General features: G+C 53.6%; 1 protein-coding gene across 1 annotated transcript in view; it reads right to left on the bottom strand.

The window, feature by feature from the left end:
* Positions 1 to 5,049: 5,049 nt before the first annotated feature.
* PPIP5K1 (diphosphoinositol pentakisphosphate kinase 1) overlaps positions 5,050 to 18,152 on the bottom strand; it is a gene marked incomplete at its 5' end in the record, with an annotated part of 46,369 nt that continues 33,266 nt past the window's right edge. Inside the window, 4 exons of the mRNA XM_082488561.1 lie at positions 5,050 to 6,834; positions 8,067 to 8,180; positions 8,612 to 8,749; positions 15,901 to 16,080. Coding sequence (XP_082344687.1) covers positions 6,143 to 6,834; positions 8,067 to 8,180; positions 8,612 to 8,749; positions 15,901 to 16,080 — 1,124 coding nt within the window. The 3' untranslated portion in view covers positions 5,050 to 6,142. The remainder of the gene's footprint in view (positions 6,835 to 8,066; positions 8,181 to 8,611; positions 8,750 to 15,900; positions 16,081 to 18,152) is intronic.

Here is an 18,152-nt window from a genome sequence, read left to right as displayed (position 1 = left end):
AGTGCGGGCACAGGACGCCAGGCAAGGGGAGGAAAGGGACCCTCGCTGACTGGCTCCCCGGGATCCCGACGCGTGGCTCCGTGTAAAAGCTAATGCACTAACTTTAGATAGACCCACACATGAATGTTTTCTCAATTTTAAACTTGAAGCAATTCTGACTAAGCAGCAGTAGTAGTGAGGCTTTGCGAGGTGCCTGCGTCCTCCGGGCAGCAGTGCGGTCACTGGCGTGTGTTCCCGTACAAACACCGTCCCGCCGCGTGCTGCACTCCGCAGCTGTGCTGCTTGGACAGCTTTATCCTACACCGGTTCGCGTCCCTCTCCTCAAGGCTCCACACTTTTTTTTAGTCTTCTGTCTGTGGCAGTCTGTTCTGCCTTCAGCTTCTCTCCCACCCTCTGTCTTCCTCCCCTCCCCTCCCCCCTCGCCTTATAGAACTATGGGAAAAAAGACTTGTAAAAATGCCAATTTGTAAAGCGTCTGACCCTGCTCAGCCTGCAGGAGCCAGCAGAACCCATCCAGAGCCAGAGGTAATACAACACTATAGAAAGAAACAGTTAAACTCTGCTTTTGCTTGTTTCTGCATGTGGGCAACAACGCGTAATCTTCCTGTATGTAATAGGTACAAAATACTATTTTAAACCTATAATTAAAAAAGTGAACGTCTTAACTGTATTGAAATGGCAACTTGTGCTCCTAGCTTCTCCTATGCTAAATGTTTTAAGAACAGAGCCCTGATTCTTTTCTTCAGCATCACTTTTCTATTTGAATTTAGTTCCTTGAGTTCTGTCCTTTTGCCCATTTCCATGTGAAACACTCTGTAACTAACCGCTGTCAAGAGAGGAGCCCAACACATTAATAATAAAGCCACATTAATTGCGAACAAGAACATTGCCAACTGTTTCAAACTGTTCTTCGGGTGAGTCCGTCCTGCAGGTGGGGGACACGCAGACACTGCTGCCGTTCCTTCCTTCCCTCCTGTGAGCGCAGGCGAACCCCGGCTGTCACACCACACCACACCGCACCACCGCCCACACCCACACTGACACTCACACCAACACCCACACCTGTACCCACACACAGCAACACCCACACCCACACCACCACCCACAGCTGCTAAAACCGCCTGTGTGGGCAGGGGAGGGACAGGCCCCGCGGGGGCGCAGAGCCCACCCGGGACACCCGCCCCGCCACGGTGATTTCCAGCTCTGGCTACTGCCGCTCCGGGGGGGGTTTGGGCCCTCGCAGAGCTGGCCCGGGGCCAGGGGGACGCAGCCCCCCATGCTCCAGCGTGGGGCTCGGCACGGCCCGTCCTGCCGGTGCTGCAGCTCCTCACAGTTCCCAAATCCCACTCTCCACCGCGGCCCTCTGCCTGTCCCTGCGCGTCTCGGGAATGGCAGCTCTGCCCGGGCGCTCCTCCAGCTGGCGGCACTTCTGGTGCGCTGGAGGCCGGCGTCCGGGGCGCGGGGCCTGTGGCCAGCCCGGCACCACACGCTGCCCACCCCGGTGGTGACAGCGGGCCTTCGCCCCCCCGGCGGAACCCCAAACCCGGCTCTGAGGGGGAAGTCACTTCATTTTGGCTCCTTCAGCAGACGCCTGGGGCAGCGGCCCCCCCCGGCCTGTGCGGATGGTCGTCAGCATCAGCTGTGACTGGAGCCCATCCAGCCCCGCTCCCGCCCGGCTGTCCGCCGGAGGGAACACCATGGAAACACAAGGGGAGAAGGAAAGCAGGTACTGGGCTGCGACCCTCAGGAGAGAGGCCATGGAGGGGCACACCAGAGCTTGTGCAGCGCGTGATGGAGAGGTCAGGGCTGCTGCCAGAGCTGTTACAGACAGGGGAGGGACCACAAACCCGAACTATTTCCACAGATGCCTTCCAGCGAAACAAGCATACGGATATGGCTGTGCCCCTGTTAACTGAGAGGCTGTGACCGCACGTGCATTTCCCAAAGGTGCACAGTGCCCAGAGCACGAGGACCGGCTCAGCCACCATCCTGTGGAGCAGAGCTCCCCGGCCGGCCCTGGTGAGCACACCTACCGCAGACTGTTCCGCGGGGAAGGGAGGCACAAGTCAGGTTACCGTAGCAGAAAACACAAGCGGCGGCATGCAGGGAAGCGGTGTAAGCCATGTAAGCGTGTCCTGAGGAAACAATGCTCCTCCAGCAACAACCAGGAATACACTGAGGCTGCAGAGCTTTCAAGTGCCCGTGAGACCTGGGTAGAAGCATCAGTATTGATGCACGGGCAGGTGTCCGCAAGGAGGAACTGGATCAGCCCGGGCTGCCAAAGCAGGACTTGGCTTTGCGGGCACTACAGCTCAGTGAGCAACTGGATTTCACTCAACTCAAACAAGGAGAGGCAATCAGCAATCCTTCAAACTCCTGGGCCTGTTGTTACACTGTGGCCAACAAGCAGAGCAGACATCAGCCGGGCAGCACTGGGGCCAATGGTCCTGGACCACAGGAGGAGAGGGGAAACGGGACTTTCACAGCAAGGACAGAAACCCACTCTCTTCTGCCGGTTGGCTGTGTCCATCGCTGCCTAGGACTTGGAGAGATAAAGGTGAGTAATTTGTGGGGAAGTGGCACAGCTCTGAGAAACCAGAAGAACAGATAAGCAAAAGACAGGCCCCAGTAAGGCAATGACATGGCCCTCCCCTCATCAGCCCCATCAGTATTTGCAAACCGATGAGCCAGAGGAGTGTCCAAGGCAGCAGCAGCAGCAACACTGAGTTTGGTCTTGTTTCACCAACCAGGGCCGCCCGGACCTCGCCAGGGCAAAGCCCAGAGCCTGCGTATGCCGTACGACCTGACCGACCCCCCGGGTCCAGGGACGTGGCTCGTACACGCTGGCTGACAGAGGACATGTCCCTTTCCACAGCCTACATGGGACATCGCCACACTCTAGTGTCCTGCACGTTCTGCCACACAACAACAATTCAGGAAAGGAGTTTTGCTTAGCTGCATCTGCCAGGGGTTTGACAAGCTTGATCCAAACCATCCCAGCTACCGCAGGCAAAGTTTGTAGCTACACCCACCCAGAGACGGGGGACCACGCAGCAGCCGTTTGCGCATATTGCTACTTAGGCAGCATTTGAAAGTGCAGCTTATGCCTCAGCATAGATTTGAGGAGCCAGAACCGGCTTTGGCAGGATTAAGCCAAACAAAATTGGCTCCTGCCATTGTATCCAGAAATTGCACAATTGCCCTTTTCTTCTCTCCCTCCTTTGTGACTCACAGCACTCCCTTACACCACCCTTCTGTTCGGAAAGGGCTTTGTCATTAATCGCTGCTGCTGCTAAGCCAAGAAAAACACGGTCAAACACTGTGTAAGAGCAGATGGTCAGTGCTCAGGTGTCACAACACACTCTGCAGGTGTTCATTTGGAAGTGTTAGAGCATCATGAAAGACCACAAACTTCACAGAGGCAGCTATTAAGCAGCTTTTAAAATAGAGGGCACTGTCCCTTCTTGGCATACCTATGGAAGAGAGCAGGCACGACCAGGGTGCAGTTCCTGCACCGCCGCAGGCAGCACAGCTTTCTTCCTGGCTGCCTGTGGGACGATACCTGCCTTCGAGTTCAGGGTATTTGCTTCCCCAGCGTAAGCACTGCTGTAGCCAGGCTGTCTCCCTGTTACTCCTCCCGGCACCAGGAAGCCCTCTCTGATCCTACAAGCTATCTGCAGAACAAAACTTCACAGAATTACCGGTACCCAAAGCACCAATGCAGCCAGATAACTTCTGGCTAGAGGATTCCAGCAACCAAAAGATATATTCAGGAGCCAAAGTTAGACACTAATTAGAAATTGCAGAAATATTCTCAATTTAGGGATACGGAAGTTTGTATTTTTCATCACAACAAAACCCCTTCTGGCCTCTCTCCTGGGCCCGATCTCTCACGGAGCTGCGAGCTGCTTCCGGCACGTCATTCCCTTTTCATTTGCAGGTGAAGAAATGGGCTGAAGATTGGGGAATATTATAAATAACAGTGGTTCTTGTGAGCGGCAGCAGTCTACCCAGGAATTCAGAGCCCTGCAAGAAAGGCCTCTTTTGTACTCGGCTGATGTGGCACGTCCCACAGCAGCAGCTCCTGCGCAGTTCTTCCACAGCGCTTGTGTTGCCCCCGCCACGAGCTGCGGGACCACGAGGACACTGTGGCCAGTAGCCGCTTTCTCTGGGGGAAAGGGCTCCTGACCACAAAGCACCCTCAAAGACTCACAGTCCAGTCTGTCTCCTGCGCTGCATGGCAGTATGGCAGGAGGGACCCTGCTGCTGGTGGCAGTGCTGGTGGCGGCGCGTGCCACGCACTACTGACCCGGCGAGGCTGCGGGCAGGATGGCGGGACCGGGGCGCTGCCGAAGGGGGGCAAGTGGGCTGGGTGCTGCTCTGCCCCCCGCCGCCCCGCGGCCAGCTCTCGGGGCAGGGCACACTGCAGCCCCGCGGCCTCGGCCCAACAGGCGCCCGACAGGCACCAGGTATGCGTTACTCCAGGTCTTTAACGCAGTGCTGCCGTGAAAGGCGGAGGGCTTCCCCACAGCCGGCAGCAGGCAGGGCCGTCTCCCTGAGCCCGGCACGTCCCCACACGAGCAGGCTGGCGCAGGAGAGGCAGCCGGGCTTCCCCGCACTCGAGGCAGCTCTACGACTGCAGGTAAACGTGACCTTTCTTAAATACCCAACCTGGCAGGGAGGGATTATCAGGCACAAGGAAGAGGCCACAGTACCCAGGACATGCTTGGAACTGAAGAGAAAGTGTGGGTCAAGGACCCAAACACACTGCCCCAACGTCTTCGTTCTACCACAAACCAGCCTGGCACCCGGGAAGCCAGGACCTCTTCCCCAGTATGACCGGTCCTCCTGTGGAGGAAAAAAGGGTTATCTGGCCTTCTTGAGCAAAGCCCCGTGCCTGTGCACTCACTCCAGCTGTGGTTTCCGCCACGGTTCCTCTTCCAGGACGGCAGAGAACGAGCAGGGCTTGCTGTCCCGGGCGCCCGCCAGCTCCGGCACATACACTGCTGCGCCAGTCGGCATCAGAGACAGAGAGACGCCAGACCCACAGCATAGGTTTACTGTGAACACACATCGTCACAACACAGCGCGGAGATCTTTGGGCACAGCTTCACAAAAACACGGAACCTAGCTACAGACAAACACGCAGACTTGTCCATAAATAGAGGAGGCGCAGGAGGCACGGCCCTGGCCTGCACTCGGGATGCGGCAGGGACATTCGTGTCGATCGCGCCCTCAGGTTTGTGCTCACAAGTCATTTACATAAATATGTATTAAATACTTTTCATTTTATATATAATAAAGATTTTTCCTTATTCATTTCTAATAATCCTGATTTGTTCAAATAGCAGTTTCTTTTAATTTCTGTCACCAAGACTTCAGAGCTGTACCCTGCCTGACCCTTGGGGACTAGAAAAAAACCCGTGTGTGTCCTCCCTGCCCACCTCTCCCAGGCTGGGTCCCGAGGCCCCTGCCTGCCTCCACCCAGCAGGAGAGCATTCACGTCCACGCCAAAGAGACGTTTTCTTGCAAGTGGCAGTCTCAAACCGGATCCCCTCATCACTCTCCTTCCCACACTCATCCAAAATGCTTTCTGCTTCTCCTAGTCCTCCTGCCATGGACTCACTGGACCTGTTCTTGGTGGCCAGTGGTGGGAATTGAGAGAGGAAGAAGGAAGGACAGAGAGGAGGTTGGTGGTTGTGATGGATCCGCTTACTTTGGGCCCAGCGTGCCTTTACCTAAAGGCTATGGGCCACAAAAATCTCAAGGCGGCATCTGTCCCTTTTGGGCCTGCCACCCCAAAAGCCTTGGCTGTACCAATCCTCTAACTCTGCTGTCCCGGCGACCATACAGCCCCTGGGACACCGACGCAGCCCCGCGTCCCCACTCCATGGAGGTGCCGTGCCAGTACCAAGACTGCATTTGTTGTTCATTTAACAAGGCAGATGGGGCACTGTCGCTTGCCAAATGGCAACAAGCTGGCTTGTGGAGGAGCAGAGCAGAATCTTCCACACCCCCGAGCCCTGTGGCCCTGGGACATGGCTTGTTCTGGGCTGGGGACAGCCAGTTGCATGAGGTGCTGTGCAAGAAGCTGGGCTGCCTCCAGGCTGGATGCGCTTGCATTGTGCTGTCCAGTGAGCCGCTAATTCTGCTGATCCTCCCGACACAGCAGCTGCAGCTCCTCCACACTTTCCTCAGGAGGCAGTGGCTGCTCCTGGCACGGGTGACCAGACAGAAGCTGACCTGACAGAGCACTGTCCCCCAGCAGCTCCTTGCCCATACGCTCTGGGTCCAGCACCTCTCCCAGCAGCTCCGCTTCATAGGGCAGCAGGGTCTCCTTGGACAGCCCCGACTGATCCAGGCCAGTCATCCCCGCTGCGTACCCCTCACCTGGCTTCACCCTCTCCCCAGCCAGCGTTGTATCAGACCCTGCACCACACTTTGGGCTCCCCGTGTTACTCGGCTCTAACATTGCCCCAGCCGATTCTTCTTCATCCAGCCCCTCCGTGCTCTTCTCCTCTGGGTTAGAGTCCTCCTCCGCCAGCTCCTTGCAAAGCTCCAGGACCCTGCCCGGCTCCGGACACTTATCCCAGGTCAGGGTCTCTGGGGCACTTGGCTCCACCACCGACAACCCAGACATCCCCACCTCCAGGTCAAGCCCCCTGCCTGGAGGCTGCCTCTCTCCTTGCTCAGGGGACCGGCCGCTCAGCTGCTCCTCACTTCTGGGGGGACTGATGGAAAGTTTCTCAGTGAAGCTGAAACGAGCGCAGTTGTCCACAGAGGTTGGGGAGGATGGTCCCGCACTGGAGACGGTACTGGAGGGGCCACTGCTGTCTGCAAAGAGGAAGAAAAATCTTAAAATATTTAGTTGATATTTCCCCAGCCCAAAGCCTGGGCAGACCTAAGCTGTTGCAGTCCCACGGTTCTACCAGCAATGGGTGAGGGTCGTCTACGTGCCATGCAACCGGGCAGGGCTTGCCGCTGCTCTTAGGTGTGTTTCTGGCAGCTCAGCTGATGAAAACCCAAGCACAAACACCACGCTTACATCTTGTCATGCAGCCAAGAGCGGATTCTGTTGTCTTATAGAGCAAAATGTGAAATGGGATGCTGGGCTTTGAGCTGAAAAGCGGTTTCTTTCATTTCCTCATTATTACGGAACACTTTCAGCTTCAACTTTGCTCCTCTTGGCTCCTGACACACACAATCCCTGAATGCTGAGCTAGAGTCACCAGTGGAAGAAGAAATATTACTTCTCCACTAACACTTATTCTTGCCCTATATTGTACAATGAGCAAAACTAGACAACAGATCTAGATTATATCTAATCCAATAAAGGAGGGAGGATTAACGAACTGTTTTCAGTCGGATGAGTTCCCTGACCTTGCTGCCTACACAGACACACGCTACTGCTGGCACAAGCAGTGCACAGCCAGGAGACGAGCAGGACTGCTCTTGCAGTGGCAACCTTGACTTGTGCCACCGAGGCACTCGCTGTGCAGCTGCTGGCTAACCCCTTCCCCTTCGAGTTCCAGTCAGACCTGCAAAGGGGACTAACGACAGACACAGCTCTGCAGAGACTGTGACAAGTGAGGCCCAGGAGCTGCAGACGAGCCTGTACGTGAAGAACTACACGACAGCCTGTCCTATACGGAGCTCTGGGTGCAGCATGTCCATGGCTGGTTAGGAAAGGAAGGCATTTCCACGCGCCAGCACTGAGTTGGCCGCGTGCCACGGAGAATCACAAAACCTGAGGTGAAAATGAAGTGCATTCAGGCCCTCCGTGTCCTAGAGCAAAGAGGATGTCTGGAGAGACAGCATCCACCCAGCAATAGATGTCCCCGTGACATACAATACTACAGAGAGTCCCTGTTTGCGTCTTTCTTTGGAAGCTTTTTTCACAGGGCACACGACTGCTTTTCCTTTTACCTGTTTCCCCTTTCTGTTTCTGTTGCTTCAAGGCAGAGCACAGAAACCCCGTGCACCAATACCAGTGCCCCCACTGGGCAGCCTTTGCTTCCCTCCCTCACCCCCGCGATCAGCCCTGGTCAAGAAGGGAGCGCACTCACACCAAGGGGGCTTATCCGAACGCTGGCGCAATGGCAAAGAGGATGATGACAGGATTCGCTGGGACATAAAGGGGTCTCCTGATATCTGGCTGCCGATCATTGAATCAAACAAAGCTTCAAGAAAAAAAAATACACAGATCAGCAATATTCAGACAGACATAAAGGAATGGCTCGTAGCCCAGCAGCCACAAGCAGGCACTCTGGGAAGAGCTCAAGAACAGCGCAAATTCAGAGCCATGCCTATCCCTCATCCTGGGAACACGAGGCTAAGACTTCCCAAGCCGGAGTTTGTATCCACATCACCGTACGTATCAACCACAGACAGACCTGGCCGGTTACTTGTCTCTCAAGTAAGTGGCCAGGATGGATCTGAGCTGGATGCCAGAGCTCGCTCCTGGGACAGAACACCCTGGAACAAGTTTCAGAGGCCACGCTTATTTCCAGTCCCGTCAGGCTGATCTGTCCCGGTAATGTAAAGGACCAAAAGGCCTCCTTGCCTCCACTCTGTTCTGGCTTACCCAGAGACAAGCCCACCTCACCAGTACCTGCGGTAGACTGGACATGCGATTCGCTGCAACTCCTGCACACAGCTGTCAGGAACTCGTTGACCTGTCGCAAAGAGAGGGAGTTGTGCAGGGTCTCCAGGGGATAAATGGTGGGAACCATGGAACAGCCTTCAAAACCTGGAAAGAAACCCAATCAGAAAGTGAATAGAGCAAACGGCAACCTAAACCCATGCAGGACCACTCAAGGCTGAAGGAGCTGGGCAGTCTGGGAATCAAACAACAGGCACGCTCAGGCCTAAGGTCACCTCTTCCAGGCCAAGAAAATCGCCATTAGGCAACCGCATGCAATAACAGACCTGAAAGCAAGCGTCCAGGCACACGCAGAAGGAGGGGGAAGAGGAGGAAACGTGTGTTTTTGCAGTCGTGTTTGCTGCAAAGCCTGTGACCCTTTTACTAAAATATATGGTTATGATGGAGAACTTGGCACAGTGCCTCACACTTCACAGAAGCTAAACAGAATTTGAGTGAAGTCAACAGAATTTCTGTGGAAGGACTCCCACCACTGGCGACACCCCAGCCTGGGACACAGCCCACCCTCTCCCCGTCCGCGAGGCAGCGCACTCCGCTACGACGGCAGGGAGCGGCAGAACCTCCCCCTCGCAGCAGACCCCCTGCGACTGCCCGACAGACTCCCAAGGAAGGGCTGGGCAACAGTTCGAATTATTCGTCCCCTTAACGAGACTTCACTGCCAGCAAACCCGGGGTTAGTAGAAATGGGCATCTCAACATTTGAGACACTTGCTCAGAGCTAAGCTGCACCACAACCATTCACAATAAATCCTTTGCTGCTCAAGCCAGTGGAGTATTACGGCAAAGCATCTTCCTCTTCATCCCAGCCTCGCGGCAATGCTTTCCGGCCCCACGCCAACCTGGAACTGCCAGAGCAGCAAGGAAGAACCAAATGAGTCTCCGGGCACATGGGAATGAGGTCTCCTCCGCTCTGCGCCTCTTGAGTTTAAAGGCCTCTAAACCTCCTACGCTTAGGCTTCCCATTCCGTGACCCCCAGCTCCCTCCGAGGAGCTCAGAAAGAGTCTGGGAAGGAATTGGCTCTGTTCCTATGGAGAAGGAAAATGACTCTGAAATGCAAAAAGTACAACAGCTCCTGACGCACTGCTGAGTCAGCATTGCTGCCCCGCACACCGGCGGGGCAAAACTGATCCCTGCAGCTCGGCAGCACCTAAGGAGAAGACCTAGAGCACCTGGATTATCTGCTAAGTGTCGTCATTGCTCCAGTCACCTCCAGGACAGTCTCTGCTCCAATCCGCCCACCTAACCCAGTTCTGCAAGAGGCAAGGAGCATGAGCCAGCCGTGAATTTAGAGTGAATCCATATGCAGTGTGAGGAGGCTGCAGACCGGACCATCACCAGTGTGCAATGCTGCAGAGATGTCCACTGCTGTAACAGCTACTGGAGACAAAGAACCCTCCAGACAATCCAGAGAGGTTACCCATGCGCCAAAGGGGCTACAAACACCCGTTCAAGACGTGAAGGATAACAAATCCTCGGCTAGGTCGAAGGAATGTAAGACACAGGAAAAATCCCACACTCTGCTGTCACTCGCTGAGAAGTCCTTAGAGTGGAAGTGCTGAATAAGGAAGAGTATCCCTTCATTATTTTCTACTAGGCATGCTGAGAGACAGAGCGAAAGGAAAAGGGTGAGGGCAAGACTTCAACAGCCACGTGGAGACCGTTGTGGAGGAGCATAGTATGAGGCTAAGGTCACTTCACAACAGAATAAGAGGGGCCAAAGTTGACTCAGCTATTGGGGTCTCCAAAGAAAAAGGGAAGAAGTTTGAATATAACATAGGGCAAAGCGATGCAGTTACAAGATAGACTGGAGGCACTGATGGGGATCTGAGTGCTTGGGCGCTCCTCCGCTAAAAAGAGGAAATGAGAGATCCAGCATTAAAGGAACCACGGAACACCGACAACGCTGCTGATGTGATACACACTATCCCCAAAGTGCCAAATGCCCGCTTGCACAGCTCCGCTCAGCGCTACATCACTTAACTGGTCTCAGGCAAGTACAGAAAAAGGAAAAGTTTACCTCCTCAAGGTAAAGCACTACTATTTTCAGGGAATCCCTCTCATTTGTACACAGCAGCCCTCTTCCCTGCACACCTCCCCCGATCTGCTCAGCCGCCGGGGAGAGGCCGACAGCGGCGGTCTCACACCACAGCAGAGCCGAAGCAGAAGTTACTGCTGCAGACCCTCATCCTCACCTGCACCGCAGCAGCAGCCACAGTCCCCAGCGAAGGCTCTGACCACTGCTGCCCACACACATTTAGCCAAGAACCAACATCTTTGGGAAGGGGCAGCAAAAATGAAGCGTGAGTGCGAACGGCAGGAACCTTTCCCGCCGGGCAGTCACCCAGTGCGGGCCACGGGGCTACTGCCGCTGCGGCCCAGAACTTTGTCCTGGGGCCTGCAGGGCAGAAGCCTGCGATGCGGGCAATACCGCAGGAAATTAGACAGAATTCCGTTCATTTTGTACCAAAGTCAAACAGCAGCCCACAGAGGAACCAGTTTCATTTTTCATTTCGTTCAAGTCTGGCTACAAGTCTGTTCTCCCTCAGAACAAGAGGGAATGGCTTCAGGCTCCACCAGGGTAGGTTTAGACTGAACATTAGGAAGAATTTTTCACAGAAAGAGTGGTCGGGCATTGGCACAGACTGCCCAGGGAGGTGGTTGAGTCGCCATCCCTGGATGTGTTTAAGAGACGTTTAGATGTGGTGTTGGGGGATATGGTGTAGGGGAGAACTTTGTAGAGTAGGGTAGATGGTTGGACTCGATGATCCCAAGGGTCTCTTCCAACCTAGACAATTCTGTGATTCTATTCTACACTGGCTGCATTAGGGGCGCAGAGGGCAACCTGCTTCCTCCAGAGTGAGCGCTGCCCTGCAGGGAGAGGCACCCGGCTGGGGTCTGCAGACCAGAGTACCTAAAAATGAACCCCAAAGTGAACTGTAATCTTCTCCGGGCAAGGAGTACAGTGTGGTTACGTCCCCAAAATTTTGTTCCTTAAAATAGGAAGAAACCATCTGTTAGAGTCAAGAAAACAAGACTCGGTTATGGGAAAAAACCTTAAGATACACAAGGCAGATACTGCTGAGTATGTAACACTGTGGACGCCCGAGGGGACCGCGCGTGATGTGGGGGAGCAGCTATGGGTGAATCTCCACTCTGAATCAATAACACAGCAGCATCCTGACACAGCAGCACAGAGAATGGCCATTACAGCTGAGTTAACGGTGTTCCAGTTTGAGCTCTCCTCTCTAGAGATTCACGTTGTGGCACGTGCACACTTTACTGCACACTGTCAGAGTCTACTCAGCGTAATCATGGTTTATGAAGAAGTGTTTGAGATGTTCAAGCAGGCAGTGACCATCCCCTTGGAGTAAGACTGTTTCAGAGCTGCCTGGTACCGACACACAACACTTCCTAAGAGTATTAAGAAGGTGATTTGGGTATAAGGACCCTTTTGCAGGGATCACCTAGCACGCTGTATCGTATAAAGCAAATGTAGACCCGCACCTGTCTCACATCTTCCGTCTAAAGCAGAGAATCCCAGATTTCTAGGAGGCTCCAGCAGGCAGTAGGAACACACAGATACAATTCCCGTGAACAGCTCTCTCTCATCAGATGACCTCAAAGAAAGAGTCAAGAAGCGCCACCTTTTTACCTGGACTACACAATGACGAATTCTGAATAGCCAACACCTACTTTATGATTACACGGCTTGAACGCCGAGCAAATATGTTGCAGATCTCTGAGTGAACCCTATATGCTGTGTTACCCTACAGCTCTGCCACTGCAGATGTAACAGGTACTTTCATCCATTCAGTTATATTTCCTTCAGCCACCCTGAGCTCTGAAAGAAAATTCAACCAAAGGCATTAGCAGCAGAAGTAAAAGCAGCAGATTTTTATACTGGTGAAAGGGAAGAACAAGGGAGAAAACAAGATTTAAATTTATTTGCACCTTCTTGATTACTGCAGGAGATATTCCAGTCTAAACCCTTGAGAGGAGATCAATACCAGTTCATTAAGAGGAAGCATCTAATTTGAATCAAGGTAACACAGTGTTTCCTAAATTCTGTGTACGCCCCAGAGAGACAAGAAGAAAGCACACTGTGTAATATGAGTTTGGAAAGTGGAGTTCATATGGAACACATGCGCCCCCCGGAATGAAATCAGTGTTGGTGTGGTTGTCCCTCAGAACTGGTAATTCAGCAGATCAGCTAGGAGCCAGCAGAGCAGTCTTCAAGTAGTCCAAATGGCATGTTCCTCAGCTTTACTAGGATTGAGCTGAGGTCCCAAATACGGCAAGCTTCTCTACTGGCAGAGTGGGCTCGTGAAAAGAAAGAGCGTACGTGCTGCTGCAGCAGGCTGGCGAGTAGAAAGCAGCCAAGCTGCTGTCAGCCAACAGACAAAGACAGATCTCAAGGAAGACTCAGGTGAGAAGTCTTTCTGGTCCAAAGCAAACCTTTTTGCGTATTACATTTTTGCCTGGGGGTTCTGAACATTACTACACATGATGTGATTAGCAGAAGTTGCCGAGTTCCTACCCAGCTCTCCAATTGTGAACTCTCCATTGGAGTGGAGGGGGAGCCTGGTCCTTTCTAACGGAGATCTCACAGGCAACAGGCAGATCTGGCACATGCCCAAAAGGTCTGTACGCCGAAGGTCTCTACGTCAGCTCTTCTGGAATAAAGAAGCACTTGCCCAGTCTCAGCACGGATTCTGAAGGGCGCGGGAGAAAGCACACTCAGCAAGTTCCTCTCCAACATGCTTGGTCAGCCCAGCCTTCTTCTGTTGGGAGAACTCCAGTATGCCACACGTGTATTTGTATGTGTTTATATATGCATACACGATATGTACATGAACTGGGACTTTTGCTAACCAGCCTTTCTAAATTTAAGCCTGTCCAGTCAGCCTGAAGGTCAATCCTAGTTCAGCACCCCTCTGCCCACAGTGCCAGGAGTGGCTACGAACGAAGGGGTATGAGACTAGACAGCACGTCGGGCCTCTTCCCCCAGGTAGTCCCCCAAACTCCAGTGACCTGCAGCTCAGAGCTGCTCCGAACCTGATGAGTCTCATCCATATTCTCCAGTCTCCCCTTGAGCTCAGTTAAGCCCCGAACACCCCCATGTACCATGGTGAGCAGTTTCACTCTGCGTGGAAAAAAATCACTTCCGTCTGAAGCTGCCTCTAACTCACTCCATTAGAAACCCCTCAGCTCCTGTGCTGGAACAGACACTGAACTGCGGATCCCCACCACCCCTCCCCAGCCCACTCCAACCACTGTCACAAACATCTTTCCCAGACTGCAAATTTCTACCTTTTCCACATCGTCCCAAGTGGTGATGGTCAGGTCAGAGCCCACCATTTCAGATAAGAATTTGAGGCTGTTTCCCCTCGTCATTTAAATTCAGTTACACTGAACATCCCCTGCTGGTTCACTGCCCGCTCATTATCACAGGCTCCTTCTCTGTTCCTTCACAGCTGACCTTGGCTTCAGTACCACTGCAATTCATTACCAACGTGAACTTACTTCACACTCTTCTCTTTCCCAGCCGTGACCACGCAGATAAGCACAGGTTCCCAGATTGCTTCAGGGGTCACCGTGGACCTTTCCAACTATGGATGCCAAATGCATACTTTTAACTCCCTGGTTCTATCTTTTACTTCATCTTTTCTTTGTGTGGATAGAAGTATGGTTGCAAGCCAAGAAGGAGAGGATAGGAGTATGTAGTTTTCACAAGAGGGGGAAGCTGAGCTGTCAGCTACAGAGACTGGAGACACGTCTGCTCTGAGGAGAACCCCAGCAGGAATCCTAAACACGCTAATTAACTGGGGGCTTGACAACAGACTGAGAAAACAGCAGGAACGAACTCACTGATTGCAGAGATGTGATTTCCACGCAGGAAAGGCTGCTACGCTGTGGTACATAACCCGTACGCTTGGCCGCGTTAGGGCAAGCTGCACAACCCAGCACCGTGCTGCAATATTGGCGTATCGCTGCCCAAAGCACTGAGTTCATCTTCTCTCCCCACCAGCGTGCACAGGAGATGGCTGAGATCTGCAGCAGGGGAAGCTCAGCCTTGGCTTTGGAGCAGTCTGCTGTGTTCCAGCATCTCTTCCCTTGAAGCAGTTTTGCTCTTTTTTAGTATTTGTTGCTAGGAGACCGAGGATGGTCCTAATTATATATGAAAAGCAACTGCCATCTCCAAATTGCCTACTTGACAGAAAGGGCCGTATCAAGAAAAAACAGACTGTGTAAGAAAAATTTTCTTTTCCAGGCTCTGAAAATGCTTGATCCTCTTGCTTCCCTACACAAAAAGCTATACTGTCCCTGACCCTTCCACCTATGGGTCTGAGTGAGAAAGGAGGTCCATGCATCACACCACACAGCTCAGCAAGCCGCATGCACCAGGCAGGTTTTATGGTGCAAGGGAAACACGAGCAGCCGGCCCCAGCTAGCTGCCCCTCTCCGAGAGGAATCCTTCTGCTTGTCTTAGAAGCACTGGGACCTCGATGCAGCAGACTTCCCATCTGTGCCAGAGGCTGAAAAACATCAGAGAACCAGTAGCAAGCTTTGATTTCTAACATCTAGATTCAATACTGAAATCGCCTACCTCTTCCCACCAGAGACGAGAAACCCTGCGAAGATCCTAACCCGCAAAACAGACGCCATGCAATGCAGCCACACAGCAGCTCAGTTTCTACCCTATCTTAACTTGGTCTCTCTAGAAACAACGCAGTCCCACAAGCACTCACTTCCCCAAAATTTCCACAGCAAGTTCACTCTGCACGTGACCAGCTGCAGCGCCTCCTTAATCTTCTTTCTTCCCATACTCTTACGCTTCGGTCCCTCCGTTAGCAGCGGGACCCCTTGCAGCGCCCCACTGAGACCTGCACAGGGGTGTCGCGTCGGCAGGGCATTACGCCTCGCCTGAAGGAAGCTGAAGGGCTTACCCTGGCTAAAGGAAGGAGGCAACCAACAATTGCCAAGGATGGAGAGAGCACCGTTATAGCCACACGAAGAGCTCTGGCTCCGTGTGGGACCGCTACTGCCTAAGGCTCCAAAACTGCCGGGTGCAACAGCCCACACAGCTCGCTGCAGCAGCAGCCCAGAGATTTGAGTGATGCGGTGAGGGAAATGCTTTCCTTTTTTAGAAGCAAAGCATACTTTGCATTCTCAAGCAGACAGTGGTCCCCGCTCAGCTACAAGAGCACGGGACCAAGGCAGCTGCAGCGTGCAGTACCGTAAAGACACTCCAAGTCATCCTGCCCTGAGATCAGCCAGCTCCTGAAGAGGCGCAGGTGGTAGGAGCACTGCTGCAGGTGATGGGCTAGAGCGGCATCCAGGGAGATGTTCCGGTTCGTGGCATAGTCAGAGGAAAACCGGCGCAGCAACTGGGCAACGTGGTGGTGCTCAAACGCATCTGGAGGAAAGGGGGCCAGAGAGTGAGAGGAGCGGGGCAGGTGCAGCCGGGGACAGAGATGCTGTGGAGATGTGGGGATGGAGCTGCCAGCACCAGGGCCGCCGGGCGGGCAAGACCCGCACCACACACCGAGGCCCCATCCCTCCCGCGGCGAGCGGGTGAGGAACGTCCCCAGATCCGCAGAGGTCTCAGCAGCGGGCCGGCCTCCCCCCGGCCCAGCCTCGGCCAAAGGCAGCTGCAGCGCAGGGGCACCCCCTGAGCAGGCTTCATCTTTGTCAGCCAAAGTCTGACAAGCCAATAAATTTTAGGACACGTTCCAAGTCCAGCACAGCTCAGGTTTGGCTAGAGAAGAAGGTCGGCCCACACTCGCCCTCCCCCAGCTGAGACAAGAAATCCCGACTGCCAACAGAGCGCTGGAGTCCCACACCCACACACAGAGGGCCGCCTCAGCGCATGGGAGGGAGCAACGGCCCCGCGCCAGACGGACGGAGGCTGTGGAAGGGACGCTGGGGACGGCAGGGTTGGACCGAGAGCACAGTGCTCAGAGCGGGGAGGGACAGAGCGGGCACAGAAGTGCTGACCAACCCTCTCTACACTCTCAGGACAGCCCTGTGCAGTCTCCTGTGGTAGCCTTGCATGGCGGACGAGATACTAGCATGCAGGCATGTCTTCTCCTCCACGTACACAGCCTCAGGACTCACGACACACTCCCAAGACTCACAGATCAGGACACAAAGCATCTGGCCTGACGCTGTGCTTGGCCACTGCTCTGGTTCTCCCATCCCCTTTCGCCACACAGGGGCAGGTCTTCAGAAACAAAATCCAGATTCAGAGCTGTGAATAAGCTTTTGCGTCCTCAGGCGAGTGGTTGAGGTGGCTAAATGTCCTTCTGCTACAACCAGGGCCAAGCCTGGACCAAATACCTCACACCTGCTGGACCTCTGTCTTTTCTTTCTTGATTAAGGAGCACTTTGCCACTAGAAATATTCATGGGGTTCCTGGGGAAAACCTGATGCCCCGTTTCACTTTATTGTACTTGGGGCGGGGGCAGCTGCTTTACAGTGTGGCTTAGGAGAGACTGGTGCTGGGTACAAGTTTTGCTGGCAAGATAGAACAACACATCCTGCTGACATACACCACGTGAGCTCAGATGGCATCCAGACATACAAACAAACTGAGCAGTTGGCCACTCTGGGAAAAACAAAACCGAGCAAGCACAGAAAACAGGTTCCCTTCAGATAAGTGAAACAATAAAGCCACTTTTAGCTGCCCCTTCCGCTTTCATCTTTCCCAAAACTTTGGTCTTCATGACAGTCTTCTGAACTTTTTTCATCTTCCAGATCACGCAGAGCAGAATATTTTCATATTTACTGAGCAACAAGATTGCAGAAGCAGCCTTGATCACATAAGACAGAAATATTTAACCTGACATCTTTCAGTGATGTGCTTTGGTTCTAACTTGTCTCAACAGCAGGAGCCATGAGGTAGGAGTGGTGCTGCGAAACAAACCTTTCCAAAAGTTTCTGTGCAAGACTTGGAATAATAAACACTAGTTGAAGGCATCTGCTACAACAGAGCTAGTGGTCTGTAACCTCAAAAGACTCACAGTTCAGCTGTCAGGTTAGTGGCAGTGTGAAGCAGAGATAGCGAGTAAACACAAGCAATGTCAGATGTCCTCCTTTACCAAGGCTGGTGACAGCTACTGGCGTGACAGGAGCGAGGCAGGTTACATCACCCTGGGCGGCATGGGGCCGAACCCCTCCTACCTCAGGAAGGCAGCATTGTCCACCAGCAGCAGATGAGTCAAAGTTCTGGAGAGACACCATTCCCAGGGTAATGTCTGCAGGAAAGGTGAGCCTACTCCCACCACCACCACCATGCCCGGAGTAACCAAGGGACCACCCTACAGACAAGTTTGCAAATAGGAGGCCACGAGGTTACCAGTACTCCCAAGACGACTGTGCTGAGGAATACCATGTGCAGAGAGAATGCTGTTAGCACCTCCTTCTCTCCCACCGTAGACTGCGCTCCTCCAGGTGACACATGGGTAGCCTCAGGCTATGCTTGTCTCC

The sequence above is a fragment of the Vanellus vanellus genome (assembly GCF_965231255.1).
Source record: "Vanellus vanellus genome assembly, chromosome: 11".
Lineage (NCBI taxonomy): Eukaryota > Metazoa > Chordata > Aves > Charadriiformes > Charadriidae > Vanellus > Vanellus vanellus.
This window is presented reverse-complemented; position numbering and strand designations above follow the sequence as displayed.